The 21,249-nt window shown below is 32.2% G+C and overlaps 4 protein-coding genes across 5 annotated transcripts; 2 read left to right on the top strand and 2 right to left on the bottom strand.

Moving 5' to 3' along the window:
- Positions 1 to 113: 113 nt before the first annotated feature.
- On the bottom strand, positions 114 to 11,213 carry LOC131674775 (uncharacterized). Its single transcript, XM_058953600.1, has 16 exons — positions 10,748 to 11,213; positions 9,938 to 10,164; positions 9,134 to 9,627; positions 8,552 to 8,974; positions 7,955 to 8,209; positions 6,515 to 7,195; positions 6,113 to 6,457; positions 5,868 to 5,972; positions 4,498 to 4,780; positions 3,837 to 4,172; positions 2,483 to 3,070; positions 2,267 to 2,406; positions 1,929 to 2,201; positions 1,656 to 1,856; positions 1,298 to 1,587; positions 114 to 1,195 (listed from the first exon to the last, which is right to left on the bottom strand). The coding sequence occupies exons 2-16, from the start codon at positions 10,101 to 10,103 to the stop codon at positions 1,144 to 1,146; spliced, it is 4,632 nt and encodes a 1,543-aa protein (XP_058809583.1). The 5' UTR covers positions 10,104 to 10,164; positions 10,748 to 11,213; the 3' UTR covers positions 114 to 1,143.
- Positions 11,214 to 11,419: 206 nt separating this feature from the next.
- LOC131674776 (PRA1 family protein 3-like) lies at positions 11,420 to 14,003 on the top strand. The gene is made up of 4 exons (XM_058953601.1): positions 11,420 to 11,840; positions 12,128 to 12,345; positions 12,429 to 12,542; positions 13,531 to 14,003. The coding sequence occupies exons 1-4, from the start codon at positions 11,632 to 11,634 to the stop codon at positions 13,590 to 13,592; spliced, it is 603 nt and encodes a 200-aa protein (XP_058809584.1). The 5' UTR covers positions 11,420 to 11,631; the 3' UTR covers positions 13,593 to 14,003.
- Positions 14,004 to 14,451: 448 nt separating this feature from the next.
- On the bottom strand, positions 14,452 to 16,829 carry LOC131674777 (UBX domain-containing protein 7-like). Its single transcript, XM_058953602.1, has 7 exons — positions 16,638 to 16,829; positions 16,122 to 16,382; positions 15,780 to 16,057; positions 15,447 to 15,704; positions 15,316 to 15,382; positions 15,023 to 15,252; positions 14,452 to 14,955 (listed from the first exon to the last, which is right to left on the bottom strand). The coding sequence occupies exons 1-7, from the start codon at positions 16,675 to 16,677 to the stop codon at positions 14,797 to 14,799; spliced, it is 1,293 nt and encodes a 430-aa protein (XP_058809585.1). The 5' UTR covers positions 16,678 to 16,829; the 3' UTR covers positions 14,452 to 14,796.
- Positions 16,830 to 18,948: 2,119 nt separating this feature from the next.
- LOC131674778 (abscission/NoCut checkpoint regulator-like) lies at positions 18,949 to 21,117 on the top strand. Of its 2 annotated transcripts, none has more exons than XM_058953604.1 (6): positions 18,949 to 19,131; positions 19,378 to 19,580; positions 19,670 to 19,898; positions 19,979 to 20,116; positions 20,212 to 20,355; positions 20,424 to 21,117. In XM_058953604.1, exons 1-6 carry the CDS (start codon positions 19,084 to 19,086, stop codon positions 20,613 to 20,615), a joined length of 954 nt encoding a protein of 317 aa, XP_058809587.1. In that variant the 5' UTR covers positions 18,949 to 19,083; the 3' UTR covers positions 20,616 to 21,117. The 2 variants fall into 2 exon arrangements, with proteins under 2 accessions (XP_058809587.1, XP_058809586.1); XM_058953603.1 differs by having other exon boundaries at positions 19,979 to 20,131.
- The last annotated feature ends 132 nt before the right edge of the window (positions 21,118 to 21,249 follow it).

Raw genomic sequence — 21,249 nt, 5'->3', positions numbered from 1 at the left:
AAACCATCATCCATCATATCACCATTAAAAAAAGATGCTAAAACGCGACGATAGCCGCCATCAACTGAGACTAATCCAGTGAGAAATAAATTGTCTACAGTCTATTTCTTTTTTTGTACAAACGCATATATTTATATCTTTTACATAAAAAAATGACAATACATTTTGTAATAGAAAAATTTTCGATGAACTCTTATATATCTATATTATGTCTAAAGAACAAAATTAGTGAATATGTAGTATGCTCATGTCAGAATAGTGAAAATTAGAGTAACAATGTGGTCAAAAATCGTCAATGGCAGTCAGTGATCATAAAAAATATATAGTATATATATATGTATCTATTAGAGGCAGCTTCTTTGATTACGTTTTAAAAAGAGAAAAAGTAGAACAAATGTGTATTGCAGACACTGTTTAACTATCTTCGTGCTTGTATATATATAAATATATATCACTTCACCTTGTTTATTTTAACAATGCAAATTAACGAGGAATAAAACATGACATAAAATCAATCGAAGTGTTTAAAATAATTATGTAAGAATTAAGGATATAGAATACTCAAGTTTTAATCTTTTTTGTGTAATTTCTCTTGTTTTTATATAATTTTATAAATAAATTTTTTACTTTTATTTTATTTGAGTTCATTCCATTACTATTGATATAAAACTAAAATATGTAATAATCGTTTTTCTTTCCTAATGTTTTCCTAGTCCATAAAAATTGACATTTCTGAAGAAACAACTACGTAATACTTTTTGATAATGATTCCCATTTGTTAGACAAATAATTTAACAAAATCAGCGACTATAAAAAAGGCAGACCATCGACCAGGAGGTCTTAACTACAACTAACACAGGAAAATGAAACGATTCTGTTCTAAAAATCGAACAATTTAATAATTAATTCTTATTTTTGATGCAAAACGTTCCTTATTTTTGATGCAAAATTATTCCTAAAGATCATGTGTTATCGATAAAATAGTGATCCGTTAAATAAAAATTTCATTTACATAAAAATGTAAGTAATATACTAGTATGTCGAGTATGCTATAACCTTAATGCAATGACATTAAACAAGCATTGCTTTTGTCAATTAATAAAATAAATTTATAAATATAATAAACTATTTTAACGATGGTAATCACTTCTTCTTTAGAACCACTTTTAACATACCAGGATTTACTTCTGTGAATCTGAAACATACGAAAATAGTTCTATAGTAATCAATGTTTCAATAAAATAAAATCTTATTTTACTATTACACAACAGTACGATATTAATTAAAGATTACTCACCTAAACCTTTTGTGATTTAATTCTTTGGCGATGGCAGGCTTGATTTTACTCTGACCATTAACGCTTCTTAATCCCCTTCCTGTTATAATAAAAATAATTTTACGCCCACCAGGAGACAATTGGCTTAGCTGACGATCCAGGAAAATCTGCAAGACCACTTTCGCTTCGGAGACATGTAAATAGTGTAAATCGATGGTGTTTTTGACGTCGAGCACACCAGTTTGAGCTGCGAGAATGGCTGAGGCTGCTGCTGAATTTGCGGCTTCCATGTTTCGAATGTGTAATTTTGCCTTAGAACGAAAAACATGCTTTATTGTTTAAATAAAATTTGCATTTCGTGTGTAAATAATGCACTTACGACATCAGAGTAGTAAGCAGCAACTTGTGGGTTCTTTTTCCGGTAATGTTCATTTGCTTTTCTATAGTTCTCATTTCGAAGTATTAACTGATATTGAGCTTCGGATCTTGATTCGCGAGCTTTTTTCATAGCATCTTCATAAGACATAGATCGGTATGATTCATACATATCACCACGAGCTTCGTCTACATCTTTACTTTCCTATAATCATATAATTAAACATCAGTTGACTCAATAATTTAAATTTATCAATCTTTGAAAATGTCAAATTACCTTATCGTTATGTTGGGATTTTTGATAGTCTCGTTCCTTTTGTACCTCATCAAAAAGGTGTTTCCGCTTTTTCAGTATATCAGCCATCGTCAGTTTACACGTAGTAAAACAATTTTCTTTGATGACTGTTACCGTCTCACTAAAATTGCAATTGTGAGCCGTGTAAATGTCATTTATCATATCTCGATCGCAGTCGGGGAACATTTCAACCAAAGTGTCTCTCGTTAACGTGACTTCCATTTGTTTGAGAGATGCACTTTTGCAATCTTTTTTCTGAAAAAAATTTTTTATTTTTATATGCTGGATTACAGCTTTAAGTATTTTTCTTTATCACTAACCGGGTTTTTTAGATAAACTGCTAGAGCCATTTCCATGTCCATGATTTCTTTAAAATTTGGTACTTCTGGTTCACTAATTGCTATAGCCTTTTGCACTTCCTCATCTTGTTCAGCTTCTAATTTTCTCGCGAAATCTGCATCTGAATATTTACCACAATATATTAACCCAAATGAATTATTTTGAAAAATATAAGTATCTTATTAATTAAAACTTACCTCTAGCGATCATCCCATCTAATTGCTTTTGCATAGTCCACAATTGTTGCTGCATGCTGTCAATCCACAAGGCATATAGCTCCTGTGCCATAGACTTTCTGATCTTTATCACGGGAAACAAGCCATCTGATTTTGGAAAGGTTGGCTTACCAAACTCAGCCTCGAGAGTTCTAATAAATTCATAGCCGAGTTTCAACTCCATTATTTCTTCGCTAGAATCTTCCTCGGAAGTTGTTTCTTCGGAAGTTGTTTCTTGATCATTGTCCATAGCAGCAGGATGTTCAAATCTCGTTATTTCGTCAAGTTTGGGTTGGTTATTATCGAAACTTATAAGATTCTGCTCTGGTTGCCTTTTTGGCGAAAAATCCCGATTCTTCCAACGTTTTACACGTAAAGTGTGCGATGGGTATGAATCTTTACTTAGCACGAATTTCTCTTGTAACTCGCGCTGTAACTCCTCTAACTTCTGGGACTTGAAGTTTTTGTCTCGATACTTACGAGATTTGCGTGATTGTTTTTGTGGAACTTTGGTCGTTGATTCAGAACTGTTTGTAAATTGCTTCGGTGTTGGCTTGACTTCTTGTGCAGCTGAAGATGAAGATTGTCATTAGCGATAAATTATGAATAATAATGATTTTTCGACACTCCGTGCGCAAAGTGCGGCTTTCCCGTACGCTCGACAGAAAACGTGCGTTGAAAATCGCACTTTCCACACGTCGTATCAAAAAATACGGTACGGCACATGTTATGTATTATGTATTATGTTAATTATTAATACACATATTATGCACTTGTATCGTAATGTACTATTTTTTAACGAGCTCAACTCACTAAAAAATCTCTTACAATTTGATAGCTCAACTGCTTTCGAATTATGAGAATTAACGATCAATCATTCATAATTAATTTATCTGAAGGCCAGTGCAAGTAAACGATAATATAAAACGTTAACAATAGTACATTACGATACAAGTGCGGGAAAGTATATTCTTGTCTCGTGTGGCGTTTACACCCGAGCGAAGCGAGTATCGTAATGTACTATTACCTGCTTCAAGTTTATTTACAGTCTGCCTATTATATTAAGATAATAAGTACATGTAATTGCTATATGAATATATTTATATATCCAGTAAGTATTCTGTTTTTTGTTTAAAGTATAAATCTAATATAAAAATTTAAAATTATAAGATTGGCCTGAAATGGAATTCTCAGACTGGTGAAAAGTTGTTCAAGACGCTTAAAAATTTTGCATTATTTTTGTATCTTGAATAATAAAAGAATGTGTACGCGCAAAATAAGCGCGTTGTTAAATAAAAAAGTGAACAATTTTTAATTAAATAATAAAAAAACTCACTTCCATCCTCGGGCAAATTAATCACTTTCTCCTCAAGACCAATGAGTGTTTTTTCCTTCTCAGATTCGGTCATCGACATCGCCATATTAACGTCTTCGAAGTTTAACTGCATCAGGTATTCAGTTGCCCAATCAAAGTCCCTTTGGCACAGATTGTCGTACACTTCGAGAACGTATTTACTTGGGATGTGACTGAAGTTTTTCACCAACTCTTCGCCACGATACTCCTGCTGGGGATCGACTTTACGGTTGAAAATAGCTTGAAGATGTGCGATATCTCTGTCCCTGGTCATCGTGCCTTTGTGTAACATCAATTTGCGTCTCAAATTCGTCGTGTCTATAAAATACGAAAAAATGGTACTTTTTCTGATTCGAAAAGGAAAGGATCACCGTGGAAGCACTTGCAATACTGAACTATGTTTAGCCGTGCATCAAAACATTTATACGAGAGGAAGAGGGGAGGGGGAAGAGAGAGCAAATTTTGGGCCTATTAAAATATAATTATGGAAATCGAGAAATGGCCAATAGAAAGTGGCTGTCTTTTTTGAAAATCCCACCCCTTTCTGTTGAAAGTTATAATTTAAGATTTTATCTAATGATTTTCAGTAGTGATTTATTGCCAGGACGTGCCTAATTTCGTTTTGAAACAACCATAAACTCACCATCCAATACAGTCAAGTTCCCCTCATTAATACTTCGATTGTGTGCTTTAATGACCTTGAAATCGTCGGCACCAATAAAGGCGACATTGAAGTCGTAAGGGTCCGTGAACGTTTCCTTGTCATGTAATACGGATTTAACTTGAGCTTCATCTTCAATGTTGATAAGCAAATTCGGTACATTTTCCACGGGAAATGGTGACTCGTGCCAACTGATTAAGTTGATATTGTTAACTGCGTTACCGTTGTCATCGCTCAACACTTCTGCTGGAGGACTGTTGTGATTCTACACCATATTAATTAGAAAATCATTAGTTGAAGTTAGGTCACTCGTCAAAATTAAATTAAATTACAATTGTAATAAACAATAGAATGATTATCTTAAAATATGCTGTGGATAAAAATGGTGTGAATATTAAATTTATTTAATTTTTTAATGATCAACTATCGTAAGTCATATTGTTAAACTAGGTAATTAAAAAGATATCAATGTATAAAATATTAAAATATCATGTAATTTACTGAATACAAAAGCAAGACGGTATAGATATATATGTACTCTACGTAAGTTAATTAAAAAAGATCAATTTCCAAAAAATAATTAAGAATATTAACTAATAATGAAAGGTCACTAAAATATAATAAATAATATTTTGTCGTTATCACAGTTATAACTACATAATAATGACATTATTCAAATGTTACTAAATTTTATTATACAAATAGATGATTCTTTTTGCTATCTGACTATTTTTCAAATCGATAGTTATTTAAACAATGAGTCTTTGTGTCGTATCAATGAATATATAGAATGGATATTAAAATTTTATCTAATTTTTTGTCTAATGAGCAACCAGTATACTTGAGTGCAATAAGAATAAACGGTCAGTTTGAAAATACAGATAATTGCCAGATGGTGTCATAAATATGAACGCATAGAGGGTGGGATTTGCAATTTAAGGACGCCACGCAATGTGGTGCAGGCTTTCTTATAAATTAAATAGGACCAACTTGGGAGCATACCCATTAGAATAAAATATTGCCTGATCAAACTGATACAGCCATTCCAGAGGAATACACAAACAATTATTTTGAAAAATTAATTCAAATATAGAACCTTCTTAAAATTGGTTCAACGCTTTCAAAATTATATGCGTCAATATACATAAAAAATATTGAATACAGAATCTACTCGTTTTTTAAAGTCAACAAAAAGTGATGTTATAAGTTGAACTATTGTGCAATATTTTACAATAGTAATAAAAAAATAGTCCGTTATATTCACTACTATTTACTAGACAAATATACCAAAAATATCTTCCAGTCAGTAAAAAACATTCAAAGGTAAAGGGAAACAAAAATAAAAAATATACCTGCTGTTCTTTAAGAATATTATTCTTGTCATTGAGAATAGTATCAATGGACTCTTTCGCCGCACCGGCATCATTCTCTTTGGATTTCATGAAATCTTGCAAATTCTACAGGTAGTGTAAATAAACAAAAGGAGAAAAAAAATAAAATTATAATATAAAGAAAATTGTGTATTTGATCTACGCATTATGTACAACAAAAAATCGAAGTATTCAATTGCGCTAGTCTAATCACTCGTAATCATTACCTTCAACTCTTGTGCGAAACTTTTCTCCGAGATGATACTCTCATCGTCATCTTCCTCTTGTCTAAGAGTATAATCAAGGTTCTCGATAAGTTGGAATTCCGAACAGGCTTCTAACAATTCTTTAACAACTTTGTCATTGTCACTTCGTGCCTCATCAACTACGTCGATATTCTGCTGCACGTTGATAGTTAAATTCTTATTAATTACGTCACAAGCAGTGTGATTTGATAGTTTTTGAGAAAGTGTGTCGTGTTCTTCCTCGTCAACTGGTAATATATTAGTTGTCAATTCTTCGCTTTCTTTTTTCACTTCTTCGACGGGCTCGTTGTTAGTTTTCGATGCAGTCTGTAAATCGTAATCTTCCATACATTTTTTTCTTCCATACATTGCTCAAGTACTTACCTCTTCGTTTTCAACTTTCGGCGATAATACTGACTCTTCTTTTTCATTACCCAGGAAAGAATTCTTGATGTAAGAAAAAATCATACCTAATCCACCAACCACAACTTCATTTTTTAGCGTCTTCTCGTTGGTTTTCTTCTCGGGATTACCACCAAAATCGTTCATGTCAACCTTCTCGAAATCTGTGCTGTGATCGCTAGGTGTCGCCGAATTCTTGCTCGATTCAGAGTCACGACTCACCAACTCCTCAGCGTCTAAGAAATAATCCTCTTCTTCCTGGCATGTGTCAAACTCTCCGGATCTACTCATTTTCGCTTCTGTTTTATTGTCTTTATTAAGTGACAACTTGGCCAATGGTTCAGTTTCAACCAAGTTCGTTATAATTTCCTTAGATTCCTCCTCCTTTGATATTTTCTGAATCTTCTCTGAACCAATTGCACCAAGTTTCGACATATCGACGGGGTTTTGGTCAGCATTTACTTCCTCGGAATTTGGAATCTTTCTTTCTGAACCTATAGCTCCAAGATTAGCCAATTCGATAAGATTGTCCTCTTTGAAAGAGTTTCCTTCGATCGACAGCATTGTTGTGAAGCATGGAAGGGGATCGGGTATAACGTCGGTGTTACATAGTGTTTCCAAATTCGAGTACTCTTTGGCTATTGTACTCAAAGCGTTTTCTTTCTGTAATTTAAAAATAAACATTGTTGATTCTATTACATTAATTGAGAAATAAGGCAGATATATACTCGGAAAATATATTTGGAAAATATCTATGTCGAAACTTTTAAAAGTGTGATATATTGAGAAAAAACGTTATATAAGGTTGGAAAATTCTCATTATCCTTCGCGGATGTCCTGGCAGTGGTAAAACGTACTTGGCACAGAGCATCGTCAATCACACAATGCACGGCGACTTTCAAAGTCATATTTTTAGCGCTGATCATTATTTATCGCGTATAAACAGGACATCCGCGAAGAATAATGAGAATTTTCCAGCCTTTAATAACGTTTTTAATATTGACCGGTAATCAAACAGATTTTCAATTCAATATCACTTAAAAAGCAATATGAATAAATTTTTTTTGAATTTTTCAAATTGCAATAACTAAATATTAAAGATCAGAGAGTAAACCCCAATTTAAAAATAATCAATATAAACACATCATTTTGCTAATAACGTTTTACTAATCATTTTTGGCCTCTTTGAATGAGTGGAATGATGTATTTGTATTGAATTTTTTATATTGTGGCATACTCTCTCATCTTGGATATTTAATTATTCAAAATCTATATGTTTATCAAATGTCTGATTAAATTTTAACAAAATGTCTAAGAAAATCATAAAAAAGGATTTTTTTTCCGTAGAAAATGTAATGAATTCTCATAACAAATGAATGACATCGTATAAAAAAAGTGCACAGAGATGTCACAATTACTTACCCGAATATGAGTTGTAGATTTTAATCCAGACAATGGCGGCAATTTGCGTATCTGTGGTGGTCGATGGTATGGAGCATAACTAAGATTGAACATACGAATTAAACGATCACCACTGATATTCCGTTCGAAACGATTGATCATCAATTTTATCTTCAGTTTCGGTACTCCATGTTGGTTGCGTTTTGCGAGTTCGGAAATATCGTGAGCCCAAGGTGTGTCTGGCTCAAGTGTTTCTATAATGTAGCCATTATCTACCTAAAAAAATAAGTCAATGCTTTATTTAACTGTTTTTGTAAGTAAAAATTATTTTTACAAGTTAGGGATGAAATCAATGAAAAAAAACACTAATAAAAATTCCATGAACAAAGTATGTTTTTTCCTCATTATTACTGAGGCTATTCAACGAGGACTATTTAAATCGTGAAAATGTTAAAGCGGTTGTAAATATTTATAGCTTTTCTCTGGGTAGGCTTCGGTATCTTTCATTAGTTGTTCAGAATTTATCATAAAGGAACGGAATTATGATTTCTTGTAGTTATATTTTTAATTATTTTTTTTATGTCAAATGTAACTTTATTGAAAAAATTAACTACTCACCCCCATTAAAGCATAAGGTTTCATTTCCCAAGCTTGTGTATTTGTATTATCAACTATAATAGGACTAATTCCTAATCTGACAGCATTGGCAACTTTACTCTGACAATCAGCATGTGCATCGTGAAGTTTGCTTGGATCGAACGCATATACACCGCCATTTATACGCGATAAATAATGATCAGCGCTAAAAATATGACTTTGAAAGTCGCCGTGCATTGTGTGATTGACGATGCTCTGTGCCAAGTACGTTTTACCACTGCCAGGACATCCGCGAAGGATAATGAGAATTTTCCAGCCTTTAGCGATATCCGACTCTATACGTTGAATATCCTTCTCGTAAGCTGTTAAGGGTTTTGTGGATGGTAAAGTAGGCAATTGATGACGTGGAGTACACGGTGGTGAGGGCGTGCTTATACATTCGACCTGTGGATGAAAAAATAATTTTTTTATATATTTTGATAAGATACTGTAGAAGATAGATAAATATTAAGAGTTTTGCCATTGTGTATACTTGATAAAAAACGTATTATAAAAATTCTCAAGCATCAAATGGTAGTTTCATTGAAGAATTTTAATAACTACCTTTGGGAAAGTATTTTTCGGAGGGCATTGCGTGGTGTTCGCAAGGAAATGGCACACACTGATAGGTTCAGGATCGACCTTATAATCACTGGCCTCATCCTCGATCACCACATCAGCATCATCATCTGACTTGTAATCAATCCCTTTTGGTCTGTATTGCACTTTCAAGCCACACAACGAAGCAGTTTCAATTTTTCTCGCTTGACCTCCAATAATCTGGTGCGATAAACTATCTTTGTCATCGTCATAAACTTTTTCTTCTTGATCATTCGATTGTGGAGAATCGGAGTCTTTCAACGCCTCGTACTTTTTCAAATCTTCATTTTCCTCGTTGTCGATGATTCCACTTTCAATCCACGGATTCTCTGTTGGTGGAAACTCGTCTGTTTGCCATAAATCATCTTCGGAAGTACATGTTTCCAGGAAGTCCGTGTTACTTGGTTGAATAGCTGGTTGTGAAGACAACGTTATTAAAGTTTCTATTGCGGGTTCCACTGGAATGCAAATACCATGTAGTTATATTTTTTTGCACTCAAACAGGTTTAAAAAATGTATTGACACGACCTGTAATAAATATTGAGAATTCAAAAAAAAAATTTATTAAACATTCAAAAAGCAAACTTCTATGAATAAACTCACAAAGACTTTATCAGCGTATGTTAATATTAGCATTCCAATTCCAATGCAACGTTTTAACGACTAGACTTTACATTGCGAATTTCAAGGTCGCGGCAATTCAAACGGCCGTGAACATAAAAACTCTAAGAATTTCAATGTATAACTAATAATTGCAGTGATACTCACACTTATACTGGAAATGATGAGCAACAGTAGCAACGATATCAGCCCCAAAGGTAGTATCAAACATTTCATTCAGCTGTGCCAGTACTTTAGACTGATTATCACGAGTCCTTTTGTCAGGTCGCTTGCGCTGTGGCAACGCTGCCCATTCGTTGCTGTTGGACGCCATGTCTTGTACTGACGAAACTGATAGTCGCAGAAATGAATATCTCGGTTATCTGTTCGGATGTCTGAATAAGCATGTGTGATATCGATTAGTTACATTGTTAGTTTATTTTCGTTGATAAACGAGAAATAAAACAAAGTTCTCTCTCGAACGAAAATAGACGAAGCATCGTATATTTGATGTTTTACTGTCTGCTTTGACTTGTTAACGAAGAAAACTGTATGTTTCGTAATAATTATGACGTCAATTACGAATGTTTCAACTTTATGACAGTTTACGCTTTTCCGGTAAAGTTTAAAACTTGTTCAAAGACCAAACGGCTTCGTAAAAAATTTCCAAAATATTTTTTTCTCTGCTGACTAAACTTGAGTTGACCCTTTAAAATACTATTTGCATATTGCAACATACTATATTCAGTAATGAGCTGATGGAAAGAGACAAAACAAAACTCAAATCGTTATGATTTAAAAATAACTTTGATGACACGTTCAGAGAGAAAGAGAGAGAGAGAGAGAGAGAGCGCGAGAGAACAATGCACCCTATGATAGTCATAATAAGAATGTTTCTCTTGATGCAAATTAACCATTCATTTAAGAAATCCAATTTTAATGTTTACAAACACATCAAAATGGTATTTAGATTCTTACCCTTCTCTCACTGCTCGTAACGTTGTATCACAGGTTAATTTTCTTCATCTCAAGCAAATCCTAATTATAATTAATCTACAATAATCGGTTAATATTTCATCAGCGATAAACTCTTGTGCAGCATGTATACATATACTCACGTAAAATTCACTAGATATGTTCAATCTGAATGTTTACATAAGACATTCACCAAATACCTGTTCGCCCGCGTTATATAGGTAACTAACACACGCGCAACATTCATGTATCGTCTTTATATGCTTTGGTCTGGTCTGTATTCTCTCCATTTTCATAAAATGTAAATACTGCACGTGTATGTAAAACGCACAATGGCGTGTGTGTCGAGTCGGAAACACAGCACAGACGCAATTGAGAAATCCACGATGACGAGGGTTATAACACGATGACTGTGGGCGAGAACCTGTAACAACTGCCAACCAGGCTGCTGTTGGTGTGCATGCGCCGTGTTACAGGCATCAAAGCCAAGCCAGCTGATAAACAGCGAGTAAGATGACGCTGTGCGTATCCACCATTTATTTGTTATGCAGTAGAGGGGGTTAGAGAAAGAGGGGGTGTATACGTGCGTGTATCATTCGGCTGTTAGTATTATGTATCAAACTTTAAAATTCCATTGGGAACTCTAATCACGTTGTACGTGGATGAGGTGTAGTTGTGCGCTAAAAAGTATGTGATAAGGCATAGTCGCTATACGTTTGTAAACATACTTCTAAAATAAAAACAGATAATTCGGATCATGTAATATACGTCAGTAAATTACTCGATTGGTACTGTTTTATATACTAATCGAGCACAGGTTAGGTTTCTGTTCGGTAAGTTTCGAGTTTCGCAGTCGAGTGTCACAGCTCGAAATAGACGAACGCATAATGGGATATAGAAGTACCAGGGACGTCGGCGATACCGACCTAGAGTTACCTCCTCTACGAAGTATCAATGATTTCATCCTCGAGTCTGCCAGATTTCAGATTCCAAATGTAAAAGATCTCGATAAATGGGGCAATCGTGTCGTTAACAATTTGCTCTATTACCAGACCAACTACTTTTTCACCAGTGCTGTCATTTTTATTCTTGTCGGGTGAGTTTGATTAAAATTTAATTATGTATACATGCAAATTCTATATGAAACATGAGTAAGAAATTAACTTCTGAATGAGACAGATTTGATTATGATAAATTGCTTTTTAAGATACTTTCTTTTGAGTTAACATATCACTTTGAAATGAAAAAGAGAGAGTGTTAATAAAAGAGATGTTAGTAAAAATTATACGAAAGAACAATTGTTGTTTGAGTGATCTATTTTAATTCCAAGCCTATGGTGATATTGACTAAGTCACATCTAACTTATAAAAATTCTTTGTCTAGTTTGATTCATCCTATGAAAATGCTGGTTGGAATGGTAGTGAGTGGCCTCACCATATTGGCCTTTGCCTATATTTCAACAGAAGGAAGAGCAGTACATAATTTTAAAAAAAAATATCCTGGTGCTGGAATTTTGCTGATGTTAATGGCTGGTTGTATTCTCACTTATACTTTGGGTTCTCTCCTTGTATTTTTACTTGGTATTCTATTACCATTTTCTGGTAAGTTAAATATTATATTAAATATTACACATGGTTTGAGTACTGCTTCTGTAGAGTATAATAATATGTTTTTATATTTATAGTTATATTTGTACATGCCTCGTTGAGGCAGAGAAATCTGAAAAATAAAGTCGTTAACAAAATTGAAGGAATTGGCCTAAAGCGATCTCCAATGGGGATATTCTTGAACCAACTTGGTATGGAACCAGATTTATTCGATTGAACAAAACTTCTTTAAGAATCTGCTTCTACAATAATGTATAATATTGAAATATTCATTTACTTTGGAATGTCGAAAGCTTAACTATCAATAATTTTTAACTTTGCAAGTATAGATATAGTTCAGTAAAAAATATTTTTAATAATATACTGTAATAATATACTGTATATCAAATTGATTTTCAAAATTAATACTTTGAAGAGTTTGCAACACCTATTCGCTATTGCAAGTACTTTTACATATGTCTATGAGGAATATTTATTTTTGTATTATATGTATACATCATCATCTTTGAAAAACAATTATGGCTTTTGTATTTAAAGTCAATATTTTTCTGAGATATTCATGATAAACTCAGGTTGTAGGATATATTGTTTGCTTAAAAAGCTTTAATCTTTTGTATCATATTGAATGTAATGTGTTTATGTCTATTTATAAACTTTACTCAATTCTTGTATTTATTTTTATTTTTTCACTTTGTATATGTAGTCAATATAGTATTGACAAAAAATAATATGTGAAACTTATGTAATAGTACATTACGATACAAGTGCGGGAAAGTAGATTCTTGTCTCGTGTGGCGTTTACGCCCGAGCAAAGCGAGGGTGGAAAGGTACACGAGACCAAAAACTCTTTCCCGAACATGTGTCGTACCGTATTTTTTTATACGACGTGTGGAATGTGCGATTTTCAACGCACGTTTTCTGCCGAGCGTGTGGGAAAGACGCACTTTGTGTACGGGGTATCTAAAATACTAAAATCTATTTCTGTTAGTGCTATTAAGTCTTCAAATTTTATTGTAAACTCTATAATATTCTCAAGAAAGCTTATGAAATATAATCAAAGTATTGTTAAATAAGAGCAATAAAATATGTTAATTATTAGTCTTTACATAAAACCGCATTAATTCTTTTATAAATTTAATTTTAATTTTTTTATCTGTTTTGGTTACTGTGGACCTATAGATGACTTAAGTGGTTTAGCTTTGAAAGCGCAAACTTCGTTTTTACAAAAAGTTGATCAGTAACAAATCTCTCATGGAATGAAGTACTTAAATTCAAGGAATGCTACATATATTCTACAACGGATCTCTTCAATTAACAAGTTTTGCAAAACCAAAGACATTACAAAAACTGAACTCAGTTTTGACACTCCAAATTGTCAACACTTAATTGTATCACCAAATAAGCTTTCCATCATCATCATGTTTTAAGTTAATTAATATTTTTATTTTCGTTCTTGTATTAAGTTTCGAAAATGTTTGTTCTGTTATATTTATACACATAGCTATTGTATTAAATAAGAATTTTATATATGATAATTATCAAATTCTGTAGTTAAGTAATTATCACATTTCTAACAAATTATTTATACGTAAATGTTTGAACTTGTTTTATATTTCTATATGAGAAGCACTTGATGTTGAATAAAAATTAGTTTTATAAACGACTTTACTTTCTGAACATTATTTAATTTGAGCTATATCAATAGTTGATTAAAATTGTTTTTTTAATTCGTATTTTTTCATTCTTTATTGGTTTTCATTCACTCTATATGCCTTATATTATAGTGGTAATTTCGTGCGCTGATTTGTTTGGGCTGTCTTAGGGCCCTACTATTTTGAAATTTATTATGAAAAAATTTAAAAAATTTAAATATTCACCCTAAGCTTTCATTCTCGTCGACAATTAATAAAGCAGGAAAAAAATCAGTTGATATTGTGATTTTCGGACATTTTCTAGGGGTTTTTAACGAAATAATTTATTTTGAATTTTTCCTCCTTATTTGGACGATTTCATTTATTGTTAGTACAAAAGAAAATAATACAATACTTTTCTGTAATACATTATTTTATTACAATAAATTATTTACAGTAAATACAGTGATGAAATAAAGAGACGATTTAAGTTTATGATTGGCAGTGTTAGGATGAGTATGTAAATAAAAAAATTTCATTAACTTTATGTACAATTGAAAATCTTAGAAAAGTTTATAGCATTTTTTAATACAAATGTTATAACAACAAAATTGACATAAAAAATAGAAATCTAAAAAAATCGTAATTTAAGATTTCAGTTACGAAAAATTAATGTAAAAAATAGTTACTAGAAATGACTAAACTTGAATTTATTTCTTTTTTTCACTTTCTTAAGTCTGAGAATTCAAATCAACAAATTACATTATACACTAAAATTTTTAACACAATTGGAAACATATTTCGATTGGATAGACTAAATTTTCGTTATGAATACTGTGTTGGAAGGATACAAGATAGTATCTGATAATCGAAGACTCATTGAAAGTTCGCCTATGTTTGTTTTTGGAAATGGTATGAGGTATGTATATTCTGATGATTGGTAGCCTATCTTTTCCATTTTCTTTATAAAACCCTGAAACATAGAAATTATTGTTATTTAAATTAATTTTTATTAATATAATTACATAACTCTTAATTACCTTGACCGTATCATTTTCTGAGATAGATATTGTTTGTTTATTGCCATTTGGTAGACGAAGACATACTTTAATTGTTGGAACATTAGGATCTACAGGTTCTTCCTCTTCCATTTCTTTTTGCATTTGTTGCTCTTTCGAACCCATTTCATCTATTCTAGATCTTTTGCTAACAAAACTACATGTGCTATTTATTAAATTGACACTTGTACTTGGTTTGGGATCTTTGTTATCTACAAAAAACATAAAATTGAAAATATTGTAAGTAATGAAAAAAACTAATAATAATCCTATACCTGAATTTGAACTACATCCAGCTTTTTTATCATGCTCGTGAGATCTTTTTGAATTAGATGGAATATTCTGAAATACCATAACATTTGTATAGGATTAGAAACTATAAATGCTTATAAAAGAATTTTCCTACCGTTACAACAGTTGAATTAGACATCATGCTACTTTGCATATTTGTAGACGTTTGTTTGACTGGTACTGATTCTACATTATCAGGTGATGCATGTGTACTGAGCATGTCATTTAATCCAGAAATCAAACTGTCTACAGATATATGATTGTACGATCTCATACATTCGCCTGTTCTTGGATCTATTATTGCTAAGTAAGGGTAGTCCGTGACATTGTAAAAGTCTATGTATCGTTTACCATCAGATGAATTTGATAAAACCTATTAAAAAAATTATTTCATTCAATTTTCAATAAGCAAACTACAAATTACAATAGGAAGAATGAAGTTACTCACTTGCCACAAGACAAAGTGATCTTTGACAATTTCTCTAATTTGTTCATTAGGCCAGACATCTCTATTGAGTACTTGGCAAGCAAACTCTTGCTGATTTTGTACATTAACTAGTAGCCATCTGTTGATGCTCTTGGCATAATCTCTAGCTTCCGCAAAGGTACCTACAAATAATATATCACAAGGTGGCCTAAACAAATCTTCCAAACGCTTCTGTCTGCTACTTCTTGAAGATCTTCTGACACCGGAAGCCCTATGCATCATTTCTTCCTCTTGTCTTCCTATAAAATACATATCCAAGAAAACTTCATTTAAGTAACTCAAAAAAATATCTGTGAAACTTACTTGTTTCAACTGCAAAATCTCTGAATCTGTCAAATATACTGTTAGAAGCCCTGGGAAAAGAACATGTAACATCTGGTGGTACAAGAACCTCTTGAGTTGGGAGAATAGGAGCCCTAACTTCAGACTCATCAACATTGACAACAGGAATTTGTGCACTAGCTGAAGGTGCAGAGCCACCAGACTCAAACAGAAGACTTATTGCTTGTTCTAAGTTGCCATCAGCAAGTGATAAGTATTGAGCAGCTGTTGCTTCTTCTTCACCTTTTATAAACATGTCATTGATTATTATAATAAACAATTTTGTTGGACATGTTATCAAATTTAATAGCCAGAACTAATTAATAAGTTCAGTAAATGTAAAACGACCGGAATGAGTATGAAAAAACATTTTAGATTCAAGGGAAACTTCGAATTTCAGCAGAAACTCAAGAAACAAACAGTTCACGTAACCTTAAACATTTATGCAAATCATCGCTCAATGACAGAATCAATGGAACAATTGTTAGCCAAACTTACCAGTAACTTCGATAAACTTTTCCACGAGACTATGATCCATAATTTCTCGATCCTAAGCTATCCGAATTCTCAGGACGAGTATTATTTTCAGAAGTAGCAGTCAAACGGCTGCGGTGACGCTGGTATAATCAAACTCGCACACAGGAATAGAGAAGAAGGGCCCCACCACCTATAGTTTTTCTTTTGATAATATAGGCGCCTTGGCGTCTGCGTGAACTGCTTCAGGTAAGGTTGGGTTTTGACATTTCGGTTTACTTCACGTACCTGCCCTCTATATAGCGATACTAGAAGCATTGATTATTACCTATTACCGATACGATAGGACACCATTATAAAAACATTCTCGCATCTAATTGTAACTTCTATTAACGATTGCCGATTAAATAATTGTAAATTGGAATAAATTTGAATGTTTTAATGGTTGATTTCTTTTCTTTAATTTTCAATCGGAAAAAATTTCCAATTCAAGATCTTAAAAATTAATATATTTAATTCAAAGGATACATCTGCTTGAAATCGAAGCTAAAAGCGAAGTGTTTTCCCGATCGACATCTCGCGCTTGCAAACCAGAGAAACAGCAAGTCTGCAGGTGGGGCATTGGCTCCGCACACTTACCCAAAAATTTCCTCGAAATTTCTGGAGTCGGTAAGCTTGTCGGAGATTAGCGTAAAAACACTGCACGGGAAGACCATCGCCGATGCTGACCAACTGAGCCCGACCTTGCTGAAGCTGTCGGTTGAATGAGAGTGCCGATCCAATAATGAATCGTTGGTAAGCGGGGTTGGAAAATCCGATTAATCATAAGGAATTGCTCGGACGAATCTATCTTAAGGGTGATTCGGATACAGTAGAGAATTTAATGAGTATATTTATAGTATGAGAATTTAATTAGACGAGAAAGATCTTCTTTTAAAGTTCAACAGCACACTGGAAGTCCGCGACACATATCAATAGTTATCATCTACATCTCGGTAAACTATCTGGAAGGTCTTGGAGGTGATCACCGCCATAACGTCTTACTGCCGCTGATGACGCATCGTCTCTACGATTCTTCGATAAAAGAATGCCCATAGTTGGAAAGAACTTCTAACATGACTATTTTCAAGGATACAGTTTGCATATTAATTATCTGAAGGTATTGAATAATTTGCGAATAATTTGAAAGGTTTGCGAAAATAATCCTTTGCCGTCATAAGTAAATGTGTCGATATTAATGAACTTATCTGATACTTTACCGTGTAAAAATAAAAGTTTTCAAAAATTGATGTAATTAAAGAATCAAATTGATTGATTCTTTACACAGACTTTGAATGATTTTGGAGCAGAATATATCCTACCGGTTAATGCAGCACTCGCAGGAATATGCTCCAAAGTAGCTTTTTCAATAACAATTTCATAAGCCATCTCAATTATTATCTTTCCTTACAATCCTTAAAAATTTTAACATTCTCCTACTTCGACAACTGTAAATTTTTATACATTTGTTTACCGTCGAACTACTAATTATTGAATGATCATGTCGCAATTCTTACCTGAATAACTTTGCGTAGAGTGTAATAATCAAATTTCCACAGAGGCAAACTGAAAATTGTTAGTTGAAATGATTTAGGTATGCTCACGATCAAAGCATCTAAAGCTTTTGATGTAAAATCTGGTTCTAGAATATTGGTAGATGCAATTATTGTACGATGCTAAACCGACAATTGATTTTTCGTAGAGTTTTGAAAATATAGATTAAATTGCTCTACTTATTAGTTATTTGTGCTAGATTGCCGAATTCTTTTATGTATAATATTGCAACTTTAAACAAATTGTCGTACTTATAAAAGTAATTATCAAAAGCATTAAGTCACAATAAAAAAATGATATGTTTACACTCAAGAGATGCATGGAAGCAATTTTCACTAATTGGAAAACTTTTACCATGAGCCATCGGAGTTTTATTGTAAGTAATGTATCGAAAAGTATTAAAGACTCCATAAATATTAAGTTATCTATAAAATCACATATTAAAGCTTTTAGAAAAAACATAACTTATTTATACCATTCAAGGAATCATAACGTTTATAAATTAACTCACCACTAGTAGCTTTTTAAATTCTTTCTCGTTAAATAAATCATTTTATAATTTTCTAGGTAAAGGTAAAACGCAAACTTAACGCTTGAAGAATATTTCACCAAAAATTAACGTATGTATGTACAGCTATATAAGCTAAAAAGAATTTCTCGTTTTAATATTTAAAAAAGGCGACAGCAGCGGCTCCGTTCGAAAATCATTTACACTAGCAGTAAGTTTAGCTAACCTCGGAAAATTACAAGTGAACAATTCTTAGTTCTTACTGTACCTGTTTGTTACACTTCATTTCGTGTAATTTATCATTTCATAAATTATTGCAACTAATCTCGAAGTAATTTGATGATTTTATAACCCATTCTCAAACTCGAAATGTCTTGCAATACTTGTCAAGCTAAATTTTCGTTTTTCACGAAAGAGGTAAAAATTCATTTCGACCAAACGATCATTTCATTTTTGTTAAAAATTAATGTCAATTTTCGTTTTACGATAATTCATTATTATCTTGAACATCTATATGAATAACACATCTAAATAATTATAAGAATTAAATAAATGATATTTTTTTGCTCTGCTTGATAACAATTTTTATATTATTTCATTATTGCAATTAACATCAAATGTGCACATATGACTAATCCTATTGATATTTTATTCTTTGTTAAGAATGGTTGTCCCAGCTGTGGCTTTTCTTACTGCAGTAAATGCTTGAAGTATAAATGTAATCTTTCTGATGTTGGAGAAAAGAAAATTTGTGGACGATGCTTTAATAAATTGCAAAAAAAAGAATCTCCTATTACTCCAACAGATGACTTTTCTATTCCTGATGGACTTGCTCAACCTCTTGTTCCCATTGACATAACTAAAAGGTACTTATTTAATTGTCATCAAGAATACTAGATGGACATTTTATTATTTATTATTCTATTAATAATTTTGCTAATTAACTTTATTGAAGATTGGATTCATTGGAAAACCCTTCAAGGCCACCAATAACAATGTATAAAGGAAGTAAACTTGATAAATTACAAGTAGTTTTAGATCCAGTTGATCAAGAAATAGTCAATAGATTGAAAAAATTAAAAAATGAAGACAAGCGAGTACCTCGTCCAACAGAAGATGATATTAGACGTAGACTCGCTTTACTGAAAGATGTAGATCCTGACATTCTTCCACAACCAGTAAATGTAAGCATTTTTTATGTTAATTTTTCATGCTCAATAATTGTAGGGTTTCTTTTATCAAATGATTTTGTTTATATTTATAGCTAAATAAAGTAGATACAAGAACACCAGAACAAAAAACTAATGATTTGATCAGTGAATATCTTGATAGATTAGAAATTTCAAAAGCAAGTGAAAAAACAGATGATGATATTAAAGCTAGATTGGATGCCTTGAGAGGGGTAGATTCTTCAAAGGTAAAGTGAAAAAATAAAACTATAATTATATATGAATCTCATAAGATGAAATATTTATAAAATATTTATGATTTTCAAAGTACAAAGATGATCCTATGGCTAGCTATCAGGAATATGATGAAGCTACATCTACAAAGAAAATAATTGAAAAAGCTATAGCTGAATCTGCACTAGAGTCTATATATGAGGGAAATATTGATGAACTTGAAGAAGTACCATTTGATGTAAATATTGGAATTAAATTTTCACTCATACCTCTTCATGTAAGATATTTTATAATTATGATTTTCAGGCTCCATCACAGAATAGTTTGTATGAAGAAAATCTGGACACTTGTTGCATGTGTGACAACACTAAAAATCTTGTAATGTGTAGAGGTTGTACAGGAGATTTGTACTGCCCACATTGTTTTAAAAATAATCACGACGAATTTGAAAACCATAAGACAGTGCCTTATAAGCCATCACGACGAATTGTTGATTGAAGACAATCGAAATTCATTCCAATGATTGATTTAATTATTGTTTTATAATAGAATTGTTAAGTTATCAATAATTATATTAGTAGATAGTACAAAGTGACAAACGGTAAATCACGGAAAATTATTGACGAAAAATTCACGGATAATTTTGATGCTATAATTTTGTTAAATGTATGGTTGAGATTATTGTGCTGTGTTAAAGTTTGTAATTTTGTACACGGAAGCTTTGTATATTTCTCTAAACTGCGCCGTAAATGTAAAGCTGTGATATTTGAATATTTTTGTATAATTATGTGGACGTCAAACAAATTTTTAATGTCATGTGCTGCTATTTGAATGCACTTAAAATAGTTTTCATTTTGCTTTATACGTTGTATAATTTATAATGTGTCTAATCAACTACTTATAAACAAATTACACTTGGAAAATTTTATCAAGCTTACTAGTACTAATTTTATTTCTTATTAAAACAAAAAAATGTTATTCTTGACCATAATATTTGTTATTAAAGACCATTTAAAAAATTGTCCTGAATTTTTATTGCTTTGAAAATCTATCCGTCATTCCGATTTAAAATATAGCAATGTAAATATGCTGTATTTTAAAATGACTAACAAAATTTTCTGTCAACTAAAGA

The sequence above is a fragment of the Phymastichus coffea genome, unplaced genomic scaffold (genome assembly GCF_024137745.1).
Source record: "Phymastichus coffea isolate CEN01 unplaced genomic scaffold, Cenicafe_Pcof_1.1 PCOF00300, whole genome shotgun sequence".
In the NCBI taxonomy this organism is placed as follows: Eukaryota; Metazoa; Arthropoda; class Insecta; order Hymenoptera; family Eulophidae; genus Phymastichus; species Phymastichus coffea.
This window is presented reverse-complemented; position numbering and strand designations above follow the sequence as displayed.